Below are 25,000 nucleotides of genomic sequence, written 5' to 3' on the forward strand. Positions count from 1 at the left end.
ATAAACTGGGACTATCATATAGTAGTTTTCAAAGACTAGATAACAAAAGAATTGGACATATTTACAGCAGAATTCAATTGTGTATGCATTGGCAGGTGATATGTTCATGGAGCTGACAGAATACATCATGTAACTAATTATGAAAGAGAAAAATCTTATACATCCACAATACAAGTAAATGGACTGCCTGCTATGTGTTGCCCACTCCACGTAATGCCCACTTTATATGAAGCAGGTGTGTTGACCATGTAGTTGACTAAATAGGCTCCTGCATATTCTTCTATGGGGTACACTTCAGTCCCTGACACAGAGCCCTTGAATGGTCCATCCACGCTGATTGTTACCTGGAGTGACAGAAGACAATTAATTGATTTACTCAAGAGCTGTCCAAACGAGCGGGCATGAATGGTGGTCACAATAGCAGTCACCTAAAAGCTGTGGCCACAGACTAGGAAACAACGGCTAAACTACTTGTTTACCGAGTAGTTAGGCCGCCTGTGACGTTGACGTATCTTTTTTCACGCCTACCGATATTGCCCGCTCGTATCGACAAGTCTTTAGTGTTCAAATATTTTCATGTGCCACAGTAATCACAATATAGTCATAATTATATCTGGTTATGCAGAAATAAAAACGTTGGCATATTTATTTATAAGGGCAGTATTAGGTCCTTATGCTGACGAAAGAATCACAATTATTGGAAAGGCCGATAGTAACTGATTGGGACAACGATACATTTTTAGAGGGCCACGGCCATCTACAAAACAAATTAGATTACTTATTTCTGGGGATCATTTTTTACTGAATGGAAAACATGATTACAGTATTAAAAAAAAAAAACACTAGTGATGAGTGTTACAATAACGATACTAATAATGATGATCAAAATATAAATGAGACGGTCATACCTCGCCTTGCTGAGCGCCGGCAGTGTCGACGATGAAAGTTAAAACTTCACCGGTCTTCCCTCGCTCAAGACCATCGCCATACGCACTGCACGTAGGATTAGGTGTTTCTTCGACGCAGTTTCTACTTTCATTAATGCCATCTCCGATCTCACAATTGGAATCTGTTGTGGCCTCAGCGTAAGTATCCCATTCTTCCTTACCGGAGTCAGCAATTTGCTCATTTTCGGTTACACAATCGCACACTGGTTTATGTTTCTCACTCTCATCACTGTTTGCAGATAAATTAATACTTTCACTACTGTTGTACATACAATAAGTATCATTTTCACAATTATCCACGCTTGATTCCTTCATCAGCTGGGCAGTAATTTGGTCCATGGGATGGAAGGGATTGCGTATCACTTCCACCGGGGATCCTGACTCGGGGCTGGCAACCTCACAGATCGGTAGGAGAGCTAAACACTCGGGTAGACTGGCGCGACGGCGAAGTTCCCGGAGAGAAATCAGGTCTTTTTGGCTGGCTCTGGGAATCTTGCCTAGATGCTGTGTTCGCCCATTCACTGGAATGTGGGGAAATTCTCCCCAGTAGCATCCGCTCAGCGTCTGTATCACCTGTGGATAATAGACACAATAGTGTGAGTGTATACCAGAAATTTACAATATTATATCCATGGTGAGAATATTTGAAATTAAAGTAGAGATAAGACTTGACATACGTTCATATGAAACTTCTACTCATTGTCAACTACATTTATCTACCAACTTAGACAGATAAAAACTAATATACAAGGATCAAGGTTAATGGTCGTGATAGGGAACAGGGACCGCAGGGTCTATGTAGACGGACCTCTCCCTGGGGGAAGTGCTGGAAGACATCATGATCGAGATCTTCTAAGTCGTCCTGGTTATGTGAGTCAGGATAAGCTGTAGGTAAATCCCTTGCTAGGTCCATGAGAGACGCTACAAGAGAAGATGAATCTGATATTCCGAATTTGTAAGATCTGGGTCTGTCGTCTTCGGGCTCACTCGACCAAAAATTGCTCAGTGGATTTATTGTAGTACTATTATGCTTTGGACCAGGAATGGTTGGGAATTCTGTTCCTGGCAAGGATTTACTTCTAGTCAATGTCTGGGATTTGTTTCGCCTTTGGTAAATCCGACGTTTTGATTTAGGATTTTCTAGCAAATCATATTGACGATAGTCATGTGGTAGACGACGCTTTAAAGGATTAGTAAGGTCGTCTTCAGAAACTTGTATTTCTTGATCTTGCGATGGACTACGATCTCTCACTCTCAACGTTTCGTTGTCGCTTTCAGGGTCACTCTGACAAGCCCGGTTCACACGATATATTCGACTGCGAGGAGTGTCATCGAATTCATCGTCGGTTTGGCAACCGCTGTCCACCAGGCGAGTCTCGCAATCTTGTGCTTCTTTCCTTGAATGCCTAGTATAATTCATCTTTTGGGAACTATAAAGAGGTTTCACGGTATCAGCATCAACTTCTAGGTCAGTGTCCGTCGCTGCACTTTCAATAGGATTGTTGGGGGACTCAAATTCGTGTGAGGAATAATTCCATGTTTCGCTGTCGTTACAGGATATATTTACTTGTTCAGTAACCACAAAGTCGGTAAGACTTTTATGTCTATCCTCGTATTTTATGTAATTGTTGAGTTCGGCTCCATTTTGGTCATGTGTTACACTCTCAAAGAAACTACGAGCAGATGCAAAGGTGTGCTTGTAAGACTGGTAGTACTGGGCAGTTTCGGATGCCACAGGTTCCTCCGCATCTGCAGATGCTTCGATGGGTTGTTCACCGGCGCTTTGAATCGGAGAGCAAGACTGTGGGCTTGGCCAAGAACTGGAATGTGGGCTAGGGTTAGTAATGGCTGGAGAATGACTTCGGGTTTCCTCATCCGGCGGTATATTATCCCCAGCATCACTGGTCGTTTGTGTGACGGAAGCAGCAGTGACCAGCTCATCCACATCTCCCCGGGGATGAGCGCGGCTGATCTCTGCAAAGTGAAAAGAACTGAAGATTTTTGTCTGCGTCTGATATATTTCGTGGCCTAAAATAATTATTTTTTTATATTTATATATTATTATCATATTTCTTATAGCCAATTGTAAATTGGTATTTCATTCCCCAAACCGCACATAGTCTAACGGTTGTTACACTAGCACGAAAATCGGTTAATACTACCTTAACTAATGGTTAAAAGATTGCGACAATGAAATAATATAGCTGATAAGGCTTCCTAAACATACAAATTGCAGTCATCATAAACAGTAAGCTGTTAATGGTAAATGCACAATCAAACAAGAGCAACTAGGCAGTGATTATTATTATTATAATTTCATTATCATCATCATTATTATTATTATTATCATTATATTTTCATTATCATTATCATTATTATCACCATCATTGCAATTATTATTATCATCATTATCATCATCATTACTATTACTTCCATTATAATTATTATTATTATTATTATTATTATTATTATTATTATTATTATCATCATCATCATCATCATTAGTATTATCATTACACTAATTATAAAAATTACCATTACTATCATCCTAATTATTATTATTATTATTATGATTATTATTATTATCATCACCATCACCATCATCATCATCATCATCATCATCATCATCATCATCATCATCATCATCATCATCATCATCATCATCATCATCATCATCATCATCATCATTATATGATTATTAATCAGCTGTGCATAATTGCTTTAGCAAATCGAACACACTAAACATAAGAGATGGCAAGTGCATCATGCTTCGAGGACAGTAACTGCCAACCAGTAATTCCCCTTGAATTACACCTTTGTAGCTCTTGTTATAGCTAGTAAATGCTCCCAGAACAGCTCTTTTTTTTTCCCACGGGGGGTTCGCAGCGCTCCAGAATTTATGCTCGCCAACCTTGTCCCACAAGAAAAAGCTAAATATTGTAGGACAGTTTGCTAGTTGTTCCATAGTGTATATATATTGAAACCATAATAAGCCTTTCTAGAAATAGTATGTTATAATTGGGTAAATAAAGGTTGATATTTTTTTTTTTTTTTTTTTATCTTTCTTTTACCATAGAATCTAGATGGAAACATTATTATGGAGGGAACTCCATTAATAATATTTTTATTACTGTCATCATCATCATTATTGTCATTAATATTATTGATATTACTGTTAGCTGTAGTGTTGTTCATGTTGTTATAATCATCATTGTTTATGATTATCAGCATTATTCTGATAATAATAAAGTTATTCATAATGACAATTGTTGTTATAATAATTATTATCATCATTATGGCTATTACTATTATTATCATCATTAAGGTTATTATTATCATTATCATTATTATTTTTATAATTAATATTATTTTTTTACCATTGTTGCTCTTGTTATTATTAGTAGTCTTGTTGTTATTGTTATTATTATTATTATTACTACTATTATTATTATCATAATTATTATTATTATTATTATTATCATTATTATCATCATCATTATCATTACTATTATTATTGTTATTATTATTATTATTATCATTGTTGTTGTTGTTGTTGCTTTTGTTGTTACTACTACTACTACTATACTACTACTACTACTACTATCATTATTATTATTATTATTATTATTATTATTATTATTATTATAATGTATATTATCAATGTCATTATCATAATCATCACCATCACTTATCTCATCATTAATGCCGCTATTGTTGTTATGATAGTTACTACCGTTATTATTATTGCCATTATTGCTTTTGCCAGTGGTATTATCATTACCTATATTATAATCAGCAACTTTATTAGGAGTGGACAAACCTACCATCATTATAAGTGTTATTTCGGTAACCAACGCCAGTGGGGCAATGAATGTCTAAGGTAATGGAAAAGTTATGATGATAATCACTCTAATAACAGTTATTTCAAAACATCAAAGAAAAGATACACACTGAGAGCACCATAGCATTAGCATCAAAACTACATGCTTTAAATTCCTCGCTGCTACAGCAAAAAAATAATCTCCTGTGAGTAACATTTCTCGTCTACATGACTTACCAGAGATATCTGCTCCCTTCCTCTCAACCTTCATGCTCTCCCCAGATGCTTGCGGAAGTTGCGTGTGTTGCTGCTTCCTGGTTTGAATATCCCATAATTCTTGGTGAGATGAATAGGTTCCGTCGACTGTTTCAAGCACGACGTCGCCTTCGATTGTGCTGTGGATGATATAGGTCACGCGTTCTCTTCCCTTCATTCTTGTGGTAGTTGGACTCTCAGGCTTTCCACGATTTCGATCACTTGATGCTTGCGTTTTGGTGGTTAGATTGCTCTCCTTTTTTCTTTGGCTCTTTTCTTCTGCTTTCGTCTCCCACAGTTTCTTACGTTTGCTTACCTTCCCAACAATACAGCTGATGTAGTCTTCATCTAGATCAAGCGAGCTTTTGGCCGTGTGATTATTGTGGGCATCCACAGCGTCCAGGCTTTTCCCACTGCTTTCGCTAACGACGCTGCCAAGGCTATCAAACCTTTTCCGTTGGCTGGCCACTCTTCCCCTGATGTCCTGGAGGAACTCCTCGGTTTCCTCCGGCGTTAGAGGTCGGTCAACTGGAGGACTTGGAGGTGGAGGCCTCTCTTGGTCCCATTCTTTCCTTGTCTTCGTTGGCGACTTGGGTATTGTGTCAGGTGTGTCCAGGTACCTTCCTGTATATGAACTGACTGGGCTTGCCCTTGGTGTCTGAGATTTACGAGGAGATGACTGTCTTTTAGTGTACCTTTTCACCGGAGATGATTTCGGTTTTGACGGCGAGTACTGTAAGCGGTGCCTTTTCCAAGTCCAAAACCCAGATTTTGAACATTTAGATTCCCATTGGGATTTGTACTCTTTTACTAACCCTTTTTGTATTTTCACACTCGTTTTCCTTCGCACTCTTGGAACACTTTGTTCGTCTTCACCGGACGAAGACTGGTCGTCTTGAGGTCTCGGGGATATCGGACGACCCTTCTTCAGCTTCCTGTGCCTTGCAATTGGTGATTCGACGACTCTCGGCTGATCTTTTACTAATTCTGGCCCACGTTGCTTCTCGGTGGAAACAGAATGGGAACTTTTTCTAGGCGCTGGTGTTAAATCATGCTTCGCTAGTCGCTTACATTCCTTTGATTTTTTCCACATTGTAAACTCATCTTCATGTCCTGACTCATATAAACGCTGATTGGCTCGTACGATCCCGCTTTTTATTCTAATACTCAGTTTCCGACCAAGCACTGTTTTAGTCTCTTTGATCTCGGTACATATATCTTCATCTCCTCCTGTTACTTCCACGGGACAGCTTCGATCTTGGCGGCCATGCGTGGATACTAGAGGCCTTTGTACAATGAAAGTCGTGTTCACTCCTGGGTCACTTGACTTCTTGGCAATCAAGTCATCCCAGAAACCTTTCTTTTGTGCGACAAATGTCTTTCCAGGTATGAAATGGACTGATTTGCTGTCAGACTCTTCTATATGTCTCTCAGGTTCTTTTAAATGCTCTGGCGACTGAACATTTGCAGGAACAGCTGTAGGCTTTGTTGCATCATCACCCGTACTTGTGTTCGCTTCACTTATTCCTATATCATTTTCAGTTTGGTTTACAATTGAAAGATCATTATCTTTATCAACTGCCGGTTTTCTTTCGCTTTCATTCCTCTTGGCAAATAAATTATCCCAATACATTCTCTTTTCCGATATTTCTTTTGCTCTTTGAGAATCATGTGGGGACGATTTGGGTTCCCGGGTTGCTTCGGCATGTATTGGTGGTTGTGTTACAGGCAGAGGAGGAGGACTCCCCGAGTTTGTTGATACACTAATGTCATCTAATGGACTTGTGATATCTTCACAGAGATAATGCTCACTAATAACTCTTTCTTTCTTTGCAATTGCTTTGCAAGTTTTTGGTTCTTCTAGATTCTTTGTAATCATATTATCCCAGTAATCTTTCTTCTGTTTGACTATATTGACAGAAATTGATTCCCCGATGATTTTACTAATCCCTTCCTCCTCTATACTCACTTCTGGCAGTCTTTGTGAAATGATTGCTTGACCTTGGTTTTCTAGCACAATTTCATTATTGTTGGGGTGGAATGCTGATTCCTCAGTAGGGATGTTGGCCTCAAGACTGAAAGCATCATAGTATTCTTCATCAACACTCTTTAATGAAGCCATTGCTTCATCTTGAACTAATGAAATTACTCTGTTCATTTCTTCTGAAGCATTATTTTTGCTGCAAAGATCATTAGTATCAGAAGCTGCAAAATCTAACAGCATGGTGGCACAGAATGCTCTTTTACTGGCACCTATATAATATTCTTTTGGAATGGATGGAACTTGTGTCATTTCCTCAGATTTCTGTTCTGAATCTCGAGCTTCTGCCACCTGGTCTTTGTCCACCTTACCGATCTGTAATTCAGATTCTTGTATTCTATTAAAGTTTTTAGTAGAAGGTTCATTAACAGCAGCAAAGTTTTGGGTATTGGATAGTTCCCAAAAGTCTCGAGCTCTACTAACACTACCATCATCGACTTCAACACTTAGAGTTCTCATTAGTTTATCATTTTCATGGGTTTCACTACATATTGTAAGCTCTTCTTCAGTTTTACCAAAAGTTCTTGCAAGATGCTCATCAGAATTTTGATATTCAAGTTTAAAATCAGGTTTCATTTGGACATCGTTACATATTTCAATCACTCTATCTTCCCACACCTTCTTGCCAGCTGTGAAACTACCTTCACAAGCTGTAATGCTAGATTTTTCTGACGATTCATCCGAGTCATTCTGATCCATTTCGGAATTAATCTCCCCTGTGCTTTGTGTCTCACTGCCAACTTCAACGTCCACTGAGGAGAATTTAAAATTTCTAAGACGTGGATCTTCAATAACACTTTCTGCCGTAGAGTTATTCAGTGATTGTATAACTTGTACTACTTTATTTCTGGTTTTTGATTCATCAATTACAGGTTCGGATTTTGGAGGAAACGATTCTTTCTTCGATATTCGTTCTTCCCATAATTTTCTTGATTCACTTACTGGTACCAACTGACTCTCGGAAGCTTCATTAATCTCCGAATTAACCTGTAGAGGGGCTTCTTGCTGATCATCCGCGATGGATTCATTTTCTTTCAGAAACTTTGGATCACTTTCTTCTTGTTTGATTGGGCTTTTAGTAGTCTCATTATCTGTTCCTGTGTGATTTTCATTCAGGAATCTAGATCTTTCCTGAGAGCTTTTCATTTGTGTAAATGTTTTTGTTTCCAGTGTATTTTTTGTTTCTTGCTCTTCCCACATTAACTTGGCTTTCGCAACACTTCCTTCCTTGAGCCTAATGCTGAGCTGGTAGCCAGTGACCGGCTTTTGTGTGGATGTACTTTCTTCCGTATTTGTGGCATCTGCCTCACATGTCACTTCTGTTTTCAGAGTTTCTAGAGGCGTGGCTCCCTTTGTTTGTAAATTATTCTCCATTTGTCTTGATGATGCCTGCCTTTGACCAATAGTTTCATGTTTCCGTTTTTCTTCTAGTTCTTTCCATCTTCCATCCCACATTTCTGTCCTGGCTTTTACATGTCCTTTGCCCTTAATTTCCGAAGTGTCATCATAGTTGATTTCCTTAATAGTTGCTTCTGATGTTGCAGTGGCAGCCTGTTCAGTTTTGTTAGTGGGTAACGTTTCTAAAGCTTTGCTGTTGCCAAGATTTTGTGTTTGTCTTTGCTCAGGTTTCATTCCTTCCCAGAAGTCCTTTCCAGATACTGCCGTCCTCTCCTCAGCTTTCCCATGGTTAGGCTGTAGATCAATCTTGTCATTCTTATCAGCTTCAGCTTTTACAGTTGTTGCTTGTGGATGCAATTCCATGCTCTCTAGTACCTCTACATTGGTAGCTTGGTTTGGCTTTGGAGTATTTCCAGTTTGTGCTTCTTTGGCATCTTCTTCATTGAATAACCATTCAATTTTCTTACTCTTTGGTTTGCTAGTCAGTACCTTTGTCTCAATTTTCTTTTCTGATTCACACAAATTCTGCCACACTTGTTTCTTATTGTGCACAAGACCCTCTTCAATGCCGAGTTCTTCGATTGGTTCCTGACAGCAAGCAGTATCAGTAATTTCAGGCTCAGTTCTTTCATCCTCCTTTCCTCTGAGTTTTGCACCTTCTTCAGGAAGTCCTGAAGGAAGTAACTCATCACCAACTGTATTCTTATTGTTTTCAGTATCGAGACCAAGAGCATATAGATGAGCTCTAGTAGCCTCAGCTTCCTTCTTCATCCTTGCTTCTTTTTCTTCCCACATATGTTTAGCATCTACCACAGTCCTTTCCCGAATTTTCACACTTAGCTTGTAGCCCTTTGGCTGTTTAGTTTTGGATCCCTTATGATGAAGTTTAGGAGATTCATCAGGTGATCGGGTGTCATTACTGGACATTAAAGCATTTTCATCAGTCTCTTCTAAGTTCTGTTCCTCATTATTTTCGAGAAGGCTGTCCTCATCAAGTTCCATTAATTTCCCTTCCCACTGATCTTTCCTCGTTTTTACAATACCTCTTTCTATTTTACGAAGACTTGGTGTCCTGTATGCATATTTTTCAGAACTCTCCCTCACGAGAGGCTCAGTAGTGTCTTTCATAGGACTTTTTGGCTCTACATTCTTTGTGGTGTCCCCTACAGGCTCTGGTTTTGTATATTTCATTTCCCATATCTGTTTTCCCATTTGTACTGTGCCCCGCTTGATCTTTCTCATACTTTTCCGTGGCATAAACACATCGCCAATAGATGGTTCTTCAGCATCACTGGAAGATTCACATGATAACTGCCTTATTTCCTCGGCAGTTTCATGAAAGGGCGTTGCATCCGTTGTTGAATCATTCTTCTGATTTTGTTCATGAGTTGAAGGTGACGTTTGTGCCTTTTCATTTCTGTTTCTTATTTCCATCAATATTTTCCATTCATCAGATTCAGAGTCCTCCTCCCCTTTCTTGTTCTGCTCTAAAAATGAATGTTCATGTATAGCAACATCTTCATTGTCCTGTTCCAACGACGTCCTGTTTTCACCACTAACATCGTCTCTTTGCACTGCCTTCTCTTTCACTTTACTCTGTAATGCATTCTCACGTTCACAATTTGGAGAATTTCTCAGGTTTTCCCACATTTCTTTTTGATCATCAGTCAAGCTCTCACCATCTGCAATATCACGTAGACATTCATCATCATGAGCCATTTCTTTATTATCCTCTGTGGGCAATGACTGCTTATCACCCATGAAAAAGCTACTCCAGACAGCCTTCAGTCTCCCTACTAACCCCACTGGTGTCTCATCAACAGCATCCTGAAACACGTCATCATCTTCGGGTGTGGGTCCTCTTGTGACTTCTTCCTCTTGCTCTCCGGTGATTGTGCCACATTTTGAAACGTCATCTGCTTGACTTACAATATCAGTCGAGTCAGAGCTTGATGAAGTTTTCGTGTCTACAGGTCCAGTGCCACCTGCTGCAACAGAATCCCAGAACTGTTTTCTCAAAGAGACAAGTTCAGTTGTTGGCTGACGGTCAACTTTCACTTTGCTGCCTTCAAAACGTGCATCAGCCTTTGGAGTTCTTTCATCATTTGAGCTCTCAGAATCCCTAGAGTATGTCCTAAATCCATGGATTTCTTCTAGAAAACTACGGTATGATTGTGAACTGAGAGATTCCTCCTCTTCACCTTGCTTTTGAAAGGTCTTTGAAACTCCTGTTCCAGTAAGCTGGTCTTGTTCAAAAACTGAAGGACTAAAACCTGAATCTCCTACTTCTTCATCTGCAGATAAATCGGCAAACGATGAACATTCTGAACCCTCCTTTTCCAGCATCTGCTGAAATTCATCAAGAACAATACTAGTTTGATTTGATGATGTTGAATGGTCATTATCATCATTTTTCGACTCATCGGTTACACACTGCGAATCATTGTTAATCTGATCATCCTGTGTGTCATCATCCCTCTCTACCTGACAACTATCTATATTTTTATTTTTGTCTTCCTTATAAACGTCATCAGAAGTTAAATTACAGTCATCATCACTACGAGTATTATTATTTTGGGCTTGTGTATCAACAGTTATGATGTCCTGACAACTATCTACATTTTTATTTTTGTCTTCCTTATAAACGTCATCAGAAGTTAACTTACAGTCATCATCACTTCGAATATTATTGTTTTGGATTTGCGTATCAAGAGTTATAATATCCTCTGGAATGTCTTGCACTATACCTCTTGCACATTGAATAGGGGAACCTTTACTGAGCTTTAAGTGCTCTCCGTCCTCTTTAGGATGCTCAGCAGATAGTGTGAGTGATGTATCTTCAACTAAATTAAGTTTTTCTGCCACTATTGGGTCAAGAACAGGAAGTGACTCTCGTACACTTTCAAAAATGGTAGATGAAATTTCCGACAAAGTGCTCTCTCTGTCATAGTCTGCTGGCTCATTTTCATCCTTCGCTGTTACCATACACTGTTCACTATCACTATCATTTTCAAATATCAAATTGTTCTTTACGGTAGCTCCTTGTACTTGCTGTGTGGTCTGATTACTGTAATCACAAACAAATTCTTTCTTTTGTTTCCCTTCGGAGTGGGAAGGAAGACACCCAGTCCTTTCCCGTGCTTTTTCATGAAAAACTGCCGTGTCATGAGTATCAAATTCACAGGAAGTAATAGATAAGTCTAATCCCTCAACAAGCTGAGATTTTACATGTTCATGACCTACAAGCAAGATATTGGGAATGTCAGCTAAACAAGGCGGTGTTTGGTTCCGACATTCCGGGGCTACATTACCGACACCACAACTCTCTAGTGTTCTGTCACAACTGACCTCAGACTGAGCTTCCGCATCCTTCTCATGTCTGTCTGGCTCACCCCTAATTAGGTCATCCCTCGCCCCATACTTGTATAGACTATCTGCTCCCGTAACTGGCGGAAGCTCTGGGATTTCCAAAGCGTTCGCTCCGCCCGTCTCACTGGAAACAATAAGATTATCATATTTTGTGGCTTCACTTGAGGGGATTCCAACCACTAGCGGTTCTGTTTCACGCACACACTCATTTTGTACATTCGTCAAAGATAAAAATTCCTCCAGTTCCTCAGAATCTTCACTCGTTTGATGTTGTGACTGTTTGTTTGGACTTTCCTCGTGCAAAGAAAAAAAATCTAGTTCCTCAACTTTCAGCATATTATTGTCTTCAGTAAATCCCGTTGTAAGAACATCAGTGTGAGGTGTCACTGCCTGAGTGTTAGATTCAATTGCAGACAAAGCATCGGGTTCTGCTTGGTGACAGGCATTTGTCATTATTTCATTAATTATTGAATTGCTAGTAAATCCAGCTTCATTGTCGTTATTAGTGGTCGAGTCACTTCGCATAAAATCTTCAAAGTCAGAGTCAAGAAGACTAATGTTCTGCTTCTCTGAAATCAAATCACTCGGACCTTCATCTAATGAAAAGTCATCTATATTCAGAAGATCTGTTACACAAGTAGATTCAGCTGCCTGTGGGATAAGCATATTTGATTCAGTTTGCAGATTATCATCTGAAATGTTAAATAATATTGCTGATGAATCAGATTTTACATCCTCAGACTTCATGTAATGGACAGGTTGTTCGTCGATATCAATAAATTTAACATCCAACCCAGCCGTATCATCAGATGATTCCTTGCATGTATACTCTGTTGCATATACGTCACTGGAATCAGACATGTTTGCTGTGGATACGTCGTTATCATATTTTAGATTTTGAGATGTATTATCTGCGACTTCTATAAGAGAAGAAAAAACATTAATTGCTTCCTGGTCAGAGTCCGCAGGCAACATTTGTTTAGCATTTACACTTGGGTGCTTTTCTATGTCTTCCCTTAATTCATCTGATAAGTTGATTAGCTGCGTACCCTCCTCAGACTTCACTGCATCACTGAGATCGAGCATGCGTTCAGCTTCCTCTTGAGTAAATATATCCAAATCACTTTGGAAGGGGACAGATGATGTGTCTTGAGCAGTTCCATCATCATATAAAAATGCCCCATCTATGGGTCTCTGATCACTTGTATATATTTCACTGACATCTGACAGAATGTCAAAATTTGGAGTAACATCTAATTGTTTCTCAGCCATGTCGCTTTGACATTGCTGTTTCTTATTTCTTAATGGGAACTCACGGTCTTGTACGAACTCCTCCGACGGATTCTGAGACACAACTAATACTTTTACAGGAGAACCTGGCTTCCTTCTGTCTCTTCGAGATAACAAGGTTGCGTCATGCACACAAGTATGGCTTCCCTCACTGGGCTTACGATCAGCTGAATTACAGAAATCTAGGCCAATTAGATTCTGTTCCTCATCAAACGGATCTGTAGTCCAAGATAGAGAACCCATTCCATTTTCTCTTGGTGACAATGGGTCACTTGTCGGCGTCACCGTGAAAAATGGGTCACTTGTTGCTGTCACTGTGAAGATCTCACTTGATGATGGGAAAAAATCTGCACCTGGTGATTCATGCTCACTCACTTTAGCCAGCTCTTCACGAGGGCATGGACATGGCTGGGCTTGAAATACATTGCTTGAACTGATATCAGTATTTTTATGGCCATCTTCATTGCATGCTGTTGTATTCGTTTCACTTTGGTTACATATAATGTCTTGTTGTGTAGTTTTTTGGTCAAGAGGGTCAAGGACAGGGTCATTACTCTCAACATCTACATCTATGGAGGAAAAGGGTGTGTCACCTATGTTAGCTGAATTCTCACCTTGTACTAATTCCTTTTTGGGCGAATTTGTGACTGCAAACGATCGTGCTACTTGCTGAAGTCCACCATCCTGAAAAAATGTCAACTGATCCTTTGTAAGTGCAATGTCAGCTGATTCACCGGATGGTTTTATCACATTGTTTTCTCCATCACTTACTACACCAGTCACTGCATTGGCATTCTGCATGTCGTCAGTATCCTTACTCAGATTTTCATTTACTATTTTGTCCAGTCCATCAGTTCCTGACACACACAGAACATCCACATTAGGTAAACCTTTATTATCTGAATTTTCTATAAACTGTTCCTGTATTTCGAATTTACTATGATTCCTTTCTCGAAGTGGACATGAAGCTATTGCAGCAAACACACTATTTTCTTCAGTTTGCACGTGATCTGCATCAAAACCAAGACCTTCTGTTTCGTTTTGTGGTTCTGCACAGGGTACAGAGGGGGATCGCGGTGTCAGTGGAAGATCGACGTCTTCGAAGGTTAAAGGAGCAACTTGTAGCTTAGGAATGTGCAACATTTCCATCGGAGGAACAAAGGTGTGGTCTGTGAGAATGCTTTCCTCCCCAAGAGGAGTGATGACATAAGCAGGATGGTTTTCAGTATCTTCGAGTTCCTCAAGATGAGAGCCATCGGCTTCAGCATTGCCTGTTTCCTCGTCTCCAGAAGAGGTCTGGGAAGGGATCATGAGAGTTTCCAAAGGTGGATAATACTTGCCTTCCTCATGGGCATCATCATTGAAGTTTAAGCCTGATGATACAACAGGTCTGTTTTCTAGGAAATCTGTTTTATTTTTCCTAGGTGTAACTTCATGTTCCTCCTCAATCAGTTTTACTTCTTCATTAGCTTTTAAAGTAGCCTTGTTTCTCATCTCAAAATAATCAACTGGTTCATCATCATCGTCAGCACATTCATCATCTTCATCACATTCCAAACTGTCTTGTTCTATCATATCTGGAGAATTTTGGGATCTGAAACAGGACCCATAATGTCGTCCATAAATGACTGTGGATTCATCATCAGACTCGTCATTTTCACTGGAAGTTGAATATACACAGTTAGAAGGATACATAGACATTCTCATCATCGGTTTTGGTTTTTCCTCCGTTTCAAATACATTGTCTTCGTCGAATGATGACTGCTCTTCTTCAACATTTCCAAACAATGAGAAATCTGGTGAAAATTTGGGATTATGGGAAGAAGACGGACTACTGATCTTCTTCACAGATGAGGGAGTGCCAGGAGATTCAACGCTTTTATCTGAGAGATGTCTCTTCCCAATTGAAAGTCGTCTTGGTCTCGGAGGTCTGACAGGCATCTCTTCCTCCTCATCCTCTGATAGTTCAGGGATGGTGTGCAGTTTGCTGCTGTGGCTGCGTGCTGGTTTGTTGTATTTAGCCTTAGGTTTCTTGCTAGGAATATCAATTTCATCTTCATCAGTTGTTACATCAGACTCAGATTGAGAGTCACTGTCTGAAGTGGTTACAGGTGATTTCGTTGGACTGGATGAAAGAGGTATTATCAGAGGACGAAAGCCGCGAATCGGTCCAATTTTCATATCGTCATCAGAATCTGATTCACAACTACTTTCCTGAGCAGCTGCTTCAGTGCTCGTTTCGCCTTCACATGTCGATATAGTGTTCTTGTCACTATCCTCAGTTGCAATGGCTCCTACAACAACACTTGGTAAATTACTGTCTTCAGATTCATTTATTTCTTGTGTAGCAAAATTTACCACTCCCTGTTCTCCACAATGAATATCTGATATTTCTGTATCTCCTGCTGTTAGATTGTTATCATTTGTTTTTATTGCAAAACTACAAGTGGCACTATTACCATTATCACATTCATCTTCAGATGGTAATATTTCACTTCTTTCTACTAAGGATACACTAGACTCCGAGGTCTTTGATGTGAGGCCAACTCCGGGTTCCTTCATGAGAATATCTGCCTGTTGAACTTCAGAGGCTTGATCCTTCGATGCCGTCTGTGTGATGTGGAGGCTTGGCGGAGGATTGTCCTTTATCGCATGATCTTCTATGTCATCTTGTCTCACCTGATCCCCTAATCTGCATTGTTCTAAGGAAATATCAGACGCCATCTTATCAACAGCACTTGATATGTGAATACCACTATTGTCATTATATCTCTCTGTATTTGTTTCATTTTGGGATAGGAGCGAGATCTCAGTGTCTACCTCCTCAGGACATGGGTCATCACTTTGAGTTAAGAGAGAACACTCATCTTCATAATTGTAATTCTTCACAATTTCCTGTGTTGATTGAGCTAGCACTTCCTGGGCAGACCTTTGGCCAAACTCGTCTATTTCAGAAGGAACTTGTATGTTCTGCATTTGGTCATTAGAAATAGCATTTAATTCTTCGTTAATGAGCATGGAAGATCTGAAGGATGCTTCGTGTTCAATGTCATTTGAAGTAAAGCTCATATTCTCGATAGACAACTCTGCTAGAGGGAGTTCTGGTGGGGCATCAGGAGTCTCATATACAGAATCATTTGATTCCTCATTAGTAATACTTGTCAGTGACTCACTTGCTTCACTGACTTCTTCCACTGTAGACCTCATCGGTGTCGTAGAGGGAGCATTAATTTTATGTAGTGGAAGGTAGTCTGGGGGTTTTGCATAACTATGCACTGATTTGTTTACATCGTTTTGATTTGTTTGATATGGTGTTTCGATGTTTTCTTCATGAATAAGGGCAGGGCAAGAATTTGTTTGTGTTGATTCAATGCATTCAAGGTTGCTGATTTTTAAGTTTTCTTGGACAACAGATGGTTCAAGAGAAACAAATTCTTCCTCATCAGATGCTTCAGCAGGTGCTAAAGTCTCATCAACAAACATGTCCAGTGGTGATGCAGACCTCGGACTAACATATCCTTTGATGGCTGTTAATAAGGACCAAGGTGAACCCCTCTCTTCCTCCACAGTTTCATCTTTCTCATGATGAATACTTAGTGAGGAATTTGGTCGTGATGTGCATGGAATAGGAACATCATCATCAAAATCTTGATGTGAATCTTCCCAGAGGAGATTTCCAGGAGCCCTAGGTGTTCCAAAGTCAGAGTCTATATCTTTGTCTAGAAAATCAAAGTATTGAGTCTGCTGCGTGGTTCTTCCTTGAATATCTGGCAAGAAATGTACATTTTCTACAAGTTCTACAGAAGACGACGTTTCAGCCTGGATGGTATGTCTGTTTTCAGGTGAAGAAACACAGTCCTCTGAATCAGGAGGATTCTGGTCATCAGTACATCCACCAATAAAGAAATCAGAGTTGGAGGCACTGGGTAAATCACAGATGTTTTTATTTAACTCAGATTCATGTCCTGAAGTATCTGGTATTCGATCCGAAAATTTATCCTCTGTTACCGAAATTAAATCATTATCTACATCCTCAGAAAGTTCTGTGCTGAATATTTCCCCCTCTTGTGAATGCAGATAATCGGTTTGTTTTTCGACATCTGTGGTTGCTTGACTACTGGAAACGTTTGTGCCAGTTAACGTATCAGCCAGAGTAGATATGTGACTCTTATCCAAATCTTCTTTTGACTCCAACTTGTTTTTTTCCATCAGAGCATCTGTTTTGATGCTGGCCAACTGATCAGCTGAACCTGAATTAAGAAAATCCACTTGAAATGTATTTTTAAACATCATTGTATCTGATATATTACCAATTTGGGGGTTTAGAGTCTTGGGAGCTTTTGTTTGAATGTTTTCCGTTAATATAGTGTCTCCAGAAGCATCAGACTGACTCTCATTTATTGCATCATTACTATCTAGAATGGGATCCAATGCTTCCTCAAAGTTTGATTTGATTTTACTAGCAACTATTTTATGATCAGTATTTGCATGAATGTTATCAAGCAGAACTGCCCACACTGTTTGGGAAATGTTCTTGCTGTCTTCTAATAGAGTGTTGGATGTATCAGTGTTCCCAGTTTCAATATCTTCTGCTTGCGATAGGCTAGTATTTAACATACAACTACTTTCAGGTATTGCTGTTGTATCTTGTTCAACATTGTCACACACATTGATGGTATTTGTTTTGGTTGTATCTAGCTCTGAACTGTCTAGTAAGTGTCTTGTATTTTTTGGTTGAACAGTCTTCACTATGTCTGTGTTGTCTGACTCTTCTCTGTTCAATAAATCAATGATTTTTGATGGAACTGTATCTAAAACACTTGTGGTCTCTACTCTATTAGTGTCTAATATATTAGTGGTTTCTGGATAAACAGTGTCCAGTGAGTCTCTGGTTGCTTCTGGTTCAGCATTCTTCTGTATATGAGTGATTGTTTGAGTGCCTGATTTATTTGTGGTATCTAGCTTAACAATGCCCATTATGTTTGCAGTATCTGATTGTATAGTGTCCATTATGTTGGTTAATCCTGATTCAGCAGCATTTGGTATGTTAGAGATATCTGGTTGAGCAGTGTCCGACATGTCCAATATGCTAGTGGTTTCTGATTGAGTAATGTCCAATATGCTTGTGGTTTCTGGGTTAGAAGTGTCCAATATGCTAGTGTTTTCTGGGTGAGAAGTGTCTAATATGCTAGTGGTTTCTGGTTGAGCAATGTCCAATATGTTAGTGGTTTCTGGTTCAGAAGTGTCCAATATGCTAGTGGTTTCTGGTTGAGAAGTGTCCAATATGCTAGTGGTTTCTGGGTGAGAAGTGTCTAATATGCTAGGGGTTTCTGGTTGAGCAATGTCCAATATGTTAGTGGTTTCTGGTTCAGAAGTGTCCAATATGCTAGTGGTTTCTGGTTCAGAAGTGTCCAATATGCTAGTGGTTTCTGGGTGAGAAGTGTCCAATATGCTAGTGGTTTCTGGGTGAGAAGTGTCCAATATGCTAGTGGTTTCTGGTCGAGAAGTGTCCAATATGTTAGTGGTTTCTGGTTGAGAAGTGTCCAATATGCTAGTGGTTTCTGGTTGAGAAGTGTCCAATATGCTAGTGGTTTCTGGATGAGCAGTGTCCAATATGTCAGTGGTTTCTGGTTGAGCAGCACCCAATATGTTAGTGGTTTCTAGTTGAGAAGTGTCCAATATGCTAGTGGTTTCTAGAGGACCAGTGTCCAATATCCAAGTGGTTTGCGGTTGAGCAGTTTCCAGTATTTTAGTGGTTTCTGGTTGAGAAGTGTCCAATATGCTAATGGTTTCTGGTTGAGAAGTGTCCAATATGTTAATGGTTTCTGGATTGGCAGTGTCCAATATCCTAGTGGTTTCTGGTTGAGCAATGTCCAATATGTTAGTGGTTTCTGGTTGACAAGTGTCCAATATGCTAGAGGCTTCTGGTTGAGAAATGTCCAATATGTTCGTGTTTTCTAGTTGAGCAATTTTTGATATGTAATTGGTTTCTGGCTGACCTCTGTTCATTATGTTATCAGCCTCTGGTTGCACAGTGTCCAATATGATAGTGGTTCCTGATTGAGCAATATCTAATATAGTACTAGTTTCTGGTTGAACAATGTCCAATATGTTAGTGGTTTCTGAATTATCAGTGTCCAATATGTTGGTTTCTGGTTGAGTAGTGTCAAATTTGTTAGTGGTTTCTGGTTGAGCAGTGTCCAACATGTCAGTGGCTTCTGGATGAGCAGTGTCCAATATCCTAGCAGTTTCTAGTTCAGCAGTGTCTAATATGTCAGTGGCTTCTGGATGAGCAATGTCCAATATCCTAGCGGTTTCTAGTTCAGCAATGTCTAATATGCCAAGGGTTTCTGGATGAGCAGTATCAGATATCTTATTGGTTTCTGGTTGATCAGTGTCCAATATCCATGTAGTTTCTGAATGAGCAGTGTCCAATATGTTAGTGGTTTCTGGATAAGCAGTGTCCAATATGCTAGTGTTTTCAGGTTCAGCTGTGTCCAATATGTCAGTGGTTCCTAGATGTGCAGTGTCTAGTATGTTAGTGGTTTCTGGTTGAGTAATGTCCAGTATGTCAGTGGTTTCTGTTTGAGCAATGGCTAATATGTCAGTGGTTTCTGGTTGAACAGTATTTAATATGTTAGTGGTTTCTGGTTGATCAGTGTCCAATATGCTAGTGGTTTCTGGTTGGACAGTGTCTAATATGTTAGTCATTGCTGGCTGAGCAGTATCCAATATGTTAGTGGTTTCTGATTGAATAGAACCTAATATCTGTAAGTCTTGTGGTTGGTCAGTTGAACTAGCATCTTTGGAAATACTCTCTTGTGTGTCAATATTCCCTGTACATGATGTATTTGTTGCATTGATAGTGTCTACTTGAACAGCATTATGCAGTTTAGTAGAATCTATGTGGATTGTGTCTAATGTATGAGAAATGTTTATTTGCGTGACATCTGATATAATTTCACTTTTATCATAGATATCATTTGAGGAAGGATTGGATTTGAAGCAAGAAGTTGATAAACTATGAACATTATATTGGTCATCTTCAGAATCACTTTTGATATTCTTTGCATGTTCATCAGTGGCCTTATTAGGTATGTCAATGTGCTCTCTTATCTCTTGATACTGATTTTGAAACCGGTCACAGTCTACAAAATCTAATGACCTTATATTCTTATTATCCTTCTTGCATATTTCAGTTTCACAGCTTTGCAGCACTAATGATTCCTTAACATTCAATTTCACCTCAGTAAGAGCTGCATATGTAGATGTGTGTTCTGGTACTGTATTAATTATTGGGTCAGAAGCCATGGTTGAGCATAAAGCAAGCTGATCAGAAGCAAAATATTCAAATTCAGGCAGTGTATTTTTAATATCCCCTGCAGTTTTGCTAGGCACAGTTTTGTTTTGCAGAGACAAATGTAAATTATCTTCATGTAAATCCAGTGGCTCAGTTATAGCACTAGCATGCACACCCTTGCATATATCCTTACCTGGAGTCAATGGTGTTTCCTCCATTTCTGAACTAGTGCGGCACACCGAGTCGCTTTCATCTACAGACACTATTGGGTAGTGATCATTCAGACGTCTAACAGACTGTTGCATCTCTTGGATATCTCTCTCCATGTTCTCTAACGCCATAACTAGTTTGCGGCTCTTTTTACGAAGCTCTGATTCCTCTTGATTATGTGTGTCGTCACACGGTTGAATTTCAGGGTTATTTTCTTCTGTAACATCACACACTTCGTCTTTATGATTCTCAGTACCATGTGACCATTCATCATTCTGCTTCATGCAACTGAAGGAAAGAACATCGTCATGCTCTTTTCTAATATTATCCTTTACCTTACCTAATAGATTGCTGTCTGCTCCACTTTCAATTAAGTTTGCAGGAACATTATCACTAGCACTACAGATATCACTGTCTGGAATGATAGAAGCATCTACTTGGTTGGAGGACGCATCTGAGTCTTTATCAGTCCCACTGATCCTCCTGAGTTCTTGACTTGAGTGTTCATTATCCCTAATGTTCTCAAGTTCTTGAGTTAAGGTATATGAGGATTCATTAATCTCTTTGCTCATAAGTCTTTGCGTTGAGCAAGCATCTGAGTATTCTTTAACCCTACCATTCTTCTTCAGTTCTTGATTTAAGGAACTATTCATATCTTGAGTAAATGTAGAGTTCACATCATTATCAGTACTAATGGATTCACACTTTTCCATTTTAACAGAATCTTTCATATTTACCCAGTCAAAAGATCTTATATTGTAAGGCAGATTTTTATCTCCATTAGTTATTTTGTCAGAAGATTCCATTAAATCTTCCTCACCACTCCCTTGTTTAATGAATCGTCTTGATTTCTGAGTAAAGTTCCTAGTAGGCTTTTGTGAATCAGTGTTGTAGGATTCAAAAACATTTCTTAACTGTGACACTTTCTTTTCTGTTTCTATTTTCACTGAAGACTGTTTTATAAATGTCGAATAGGGCAGGGATCTTGCTCTGACCGTTGGCTTGGTTTTGCACTTTGTTTGCAATGACTGCAAAATCGGTGAAGTGGATCGATAAGAGGAAAATGGAGGCTTTGTAGGAGATGCCGACTTCTCTTTTTCTAACTTTATCAAGGTATTCTGCTTGTGTCCCACTCTGCTAGTGTTAACTCTGAACTGATTCAGTAAACCCATATCAGGTGGTATAATTGGTGGAGCAAATATCGTTTGTGGAACACGTGACTTTTCTTTCATTTGATTACTGATTGAAATATCAGGCCTTTCGTCTTCTTTTATTTGTTCACTGTTTGAATTGTCAGGCTCTTCTTTAATTTGTTCACTGTTTGAATTGTCAGGCTCTTCTTTAATTTGTTCACTGTTTGAAATATCAGGCCTTTCATCTTCTGTAATTTGTTTACCGTTTGAAATATCAGGCTTTTCATCTTCTTTAATTTGTTTGCTGATTGTATTTTCAGGCTTTTCTTTCATTTGTTTACCGTGTGAAACATCAGGTTTTTCTTCTTCTTTAATCTGTTTAATATTTGCAATATCAGGCTTTATGTGCATGCTCCTGTTTTCATTGCCCTCTGTATTTTCATGGCATTCAGTGGTCATCTTTTCAACAACAGTTTCTTCATCATTAGTTCTCTCCTCTTCAAATGTGAGATTTACGTATATGGCTTTAAATGTCAATGTGTCTTTATTCTCTTTTTTCTGATACTTGTACTTATTTTCTTTTACATCAGTTTCTTTTTGCATAACAGATATTTCATCTACCGACTTCATTTCAAATAATGCTTTGTACCTTGACACAGATCCTGTTGTCACAATTGCAGCAGCTGACCTTGTTTCTCTCCGTTTAACCTTATCACTGAGAGTTAAATCTTTGGGTATTTCTATTGGGATGAAATAACGATCTTTTTGTTCAGAAACTTTTGATTTATTTCTGTGTTCCATTACCAATGATCTTTGTGTTCCACCCGATGAGGATGTTAGGAGTGCCACTTCTTCAGACATAGGAGAGGGTGGTAAACTGCATGAAGACGTTACACTTCCTGAATTAACTGGAGATGGCTCTAGATGTCGCTTTGTCTCCTCCATAGAAACAATCGTTTCTTTTTCATTTACGTTTGTTATATGTTTTTCAATCACTGTGTCCTTTAGTCCAGTTTGTTTGTTTAGGGAAATATTACATTTGGCATCCACTACATCCACCTCCTCTACTACACCTGGTATTGACAATACTGCTTCTCTCTGTTTTTTTGTTTTGACTAAAATATAATTTCCGTCTAAAAGATGGCATTCCTTATTAAGCAAATTTTTGTCCGTTTCCACAGTTTCATTCCTTGCACATAGGCCTAGTGATTCTTCCTTTTCCAGCAGTGGTTCTACCTGTTGCGACTGATCATCCTTAGTCGGTGACCAAGTATTGTTTATCGGTAATGAAGTACCACCTTCATCCCCTGTGCGTCCTGTATCATTCTCATTTTGCAAGTCAAGGGCTTCATTTGTAAAGTTAATGTTACTCTCCTCACATAATATTTCACTGACACTTTGCTGCACAGCATCTAGATTAGAAATTCTTGCAAACGAGAGATCCTCTTCTATAGAAGATGGAAGTTTTGTTTCAAGTGTCAAGGGTTCTTCTTGATCATCCTGTGATGGTTGAGCGTTAACTGTATGATCCTTGAGTCGCTCTGAAATGTTTTCAGGAAATTCTATTTCTTCTTTATTTACCTCTAATACCATATTTGAAGCTTCTATCTCGTCTTCTGTATTTAACATTTGGTCTCCAAAACTTTCAAAGGCTTCTCTATTTCTTTCAAACTCTGTAGATAGTTTGTTTGCTATTTCTACAGAAAACTCAAGGGAATCTTGCAATGCAGCTTTAGTATCTTCAGATTTATCCAAAGCAGTGCATACTCCCGCTTCCTGACATTCATTTGACAAGTCATTAACTGCATCTGAATTGTATTGTAGGTCCTCAAGGGATTGTTCACACATGTCTCCCTCAGAGAGGTAGCGTTCGTCATCCACCATTGAATTTGGCTCCGTTTCTTCATCAATTGTCTGCAAATAGTCCATATTACTATCCCCAGTATTGTTATCGCTGACACTATCAGTGATATCAGACTCGCCTTGTGCTTCATCCTGAATAACAACCAGATCTGGGATAACCAAAGATTCGGAGTTATGACCAATGTCTTTCCTCTCTTGGTCCATATCCATTGGCGGTTCTTCCAGATCTCTTGAAATGTCTGCCTGTGGTTCATCCTCTAGAACTGTTTGTGAAATTAATGAATCATTTGTTTGAAGATCATGGCTGTTTATAATACTGAAATGGAAATTGCCATTATTCCGTACATCATCTTCAGGAAGGTATATGCAGTCTGTTCTATCATGGAATAGATTCTTCTCATGTTCTTCCTTGTTATTTAATATAGGTGTCTCAGAGCATTCCATCTTATTTGATGCGAATTTCATGTTCCCGTTCTGATCCTCATTTACAAGTTCTTTTTGACATTCTACTGAAAAATCATCTAAACTATTATCCAAAGACAAGTCTACGTAAGTTCCAACGTCATTCTGCACGAGTTCATCATTCACTGCTTTAGTGTCAACGGCTTCAGCAAGATCACCGTCGGAATCATTGCTGCTTAGACTCATCCTTAGGACATTACCTTTATCATCTACAACCGTTTCCAGTATCTCATTGTCATCGTCCACTATTGTTTTATCGTCGTTAGAATTTGTATCTGTTGTTGGTATGGAATAGGAAGATTCAGAAACGTCGGCAAATTTGTAGTTTACTATGTGCGAGGCAACCTCAAGCGTCCTAAGAGCATCTTTCTTCGGGCTGTGTTCGATAATGAAATCACACATGTTGATAATATTTTCGCAGCGATGCCCAAATTGTTGAGTTGAGTTTACGGAGATACCTTTAGATTTCTTCTTTCTTTCTCTTTTCTTCTTCTTGTTCTTTTCCTTATCGCCATTTGCTGCCTTCTTTATTCCTGTGCGCTGTCCATCGGTACCTTCATCCTCTGTACTCGCCGCGCAAACGCCATCACTCGAGTCAGACAGCTGTCTTTCCATGATGAGTTCATTTAGTGTTTTGTCGTTTGATGAACCAGATTCGTCCCTCTGCTGCTCAGGGGATTCGTTGGTTATTTCGCAATCATTTGGACTTTTTATTTCTTCTTGCTTGGCTGCGTCAGTCTCACGCATTTCGTCTTGTTCGTCTCTATTTTCAACCCCTTGAGGAACCCCAGACATTACGTCACTTACATCCTCAACGCTCTCACTTGCTGCACCCCGGATATGCGGAGTACACTTCATCTCTATGTAGTTTTCATCCAGATCAACCGACAGGATCGGCGAGTGACTTACAGG

At 39.2% G+C, this 25,000-nt stretch overlaps 1 protein-coding gene across 1 annotated transcript in view; it reads right to left on the reverse strand.

Moving 5' to 3' along the window:
- LOC125033239 overlaps positions 1-25,000 on the reverse strand; it is a 30,157-nt gene that overhangs the window by 305 nt on the left and 4,852 nt on the right. The window contains exons 6-9 of the mRNA XM_047624622.1: positions 5,005-25,000; positions 1,756-2,921; positions 909-1,520; positions 1-344 (exon numbers count right to left, since the gene is read on the reverse strand). The exon at positions 1-344 is cut by the window's left edge and continues 305 nt beyond it; the exon at positions 5,005-25,000 is cut by the window's right edge and continues 198 nt beyond it. Of these exons, the coding sequence (XP_047480578.1) occupies positions 156-344; positions 909-1,520; positions 1,756-2,921; positions 5,005-25,000 (21,963 nt within the window). The 3' untranslated portion in view covers positions 1-155. The remainder of the gene's footprint in view (positions 345-908; positions 1,521-1,755; positions 2,922-5,004) is intronic.

Source organism: Penaeus chinensis, chromosome 16 (assembly GCF_019202785.1).
Source record: "Penaeus chinensis breed Huanghai No. 1 chromosome 16, ASM1920278v2, whole genome shotgun sequence".
Classification (NCBI taxonomy): Eukaryota; Metazoa; Arthropoda; class Malacostraca; order Decapoda; family Penaeidae; genus Penaeus; species Penaeus chinensis.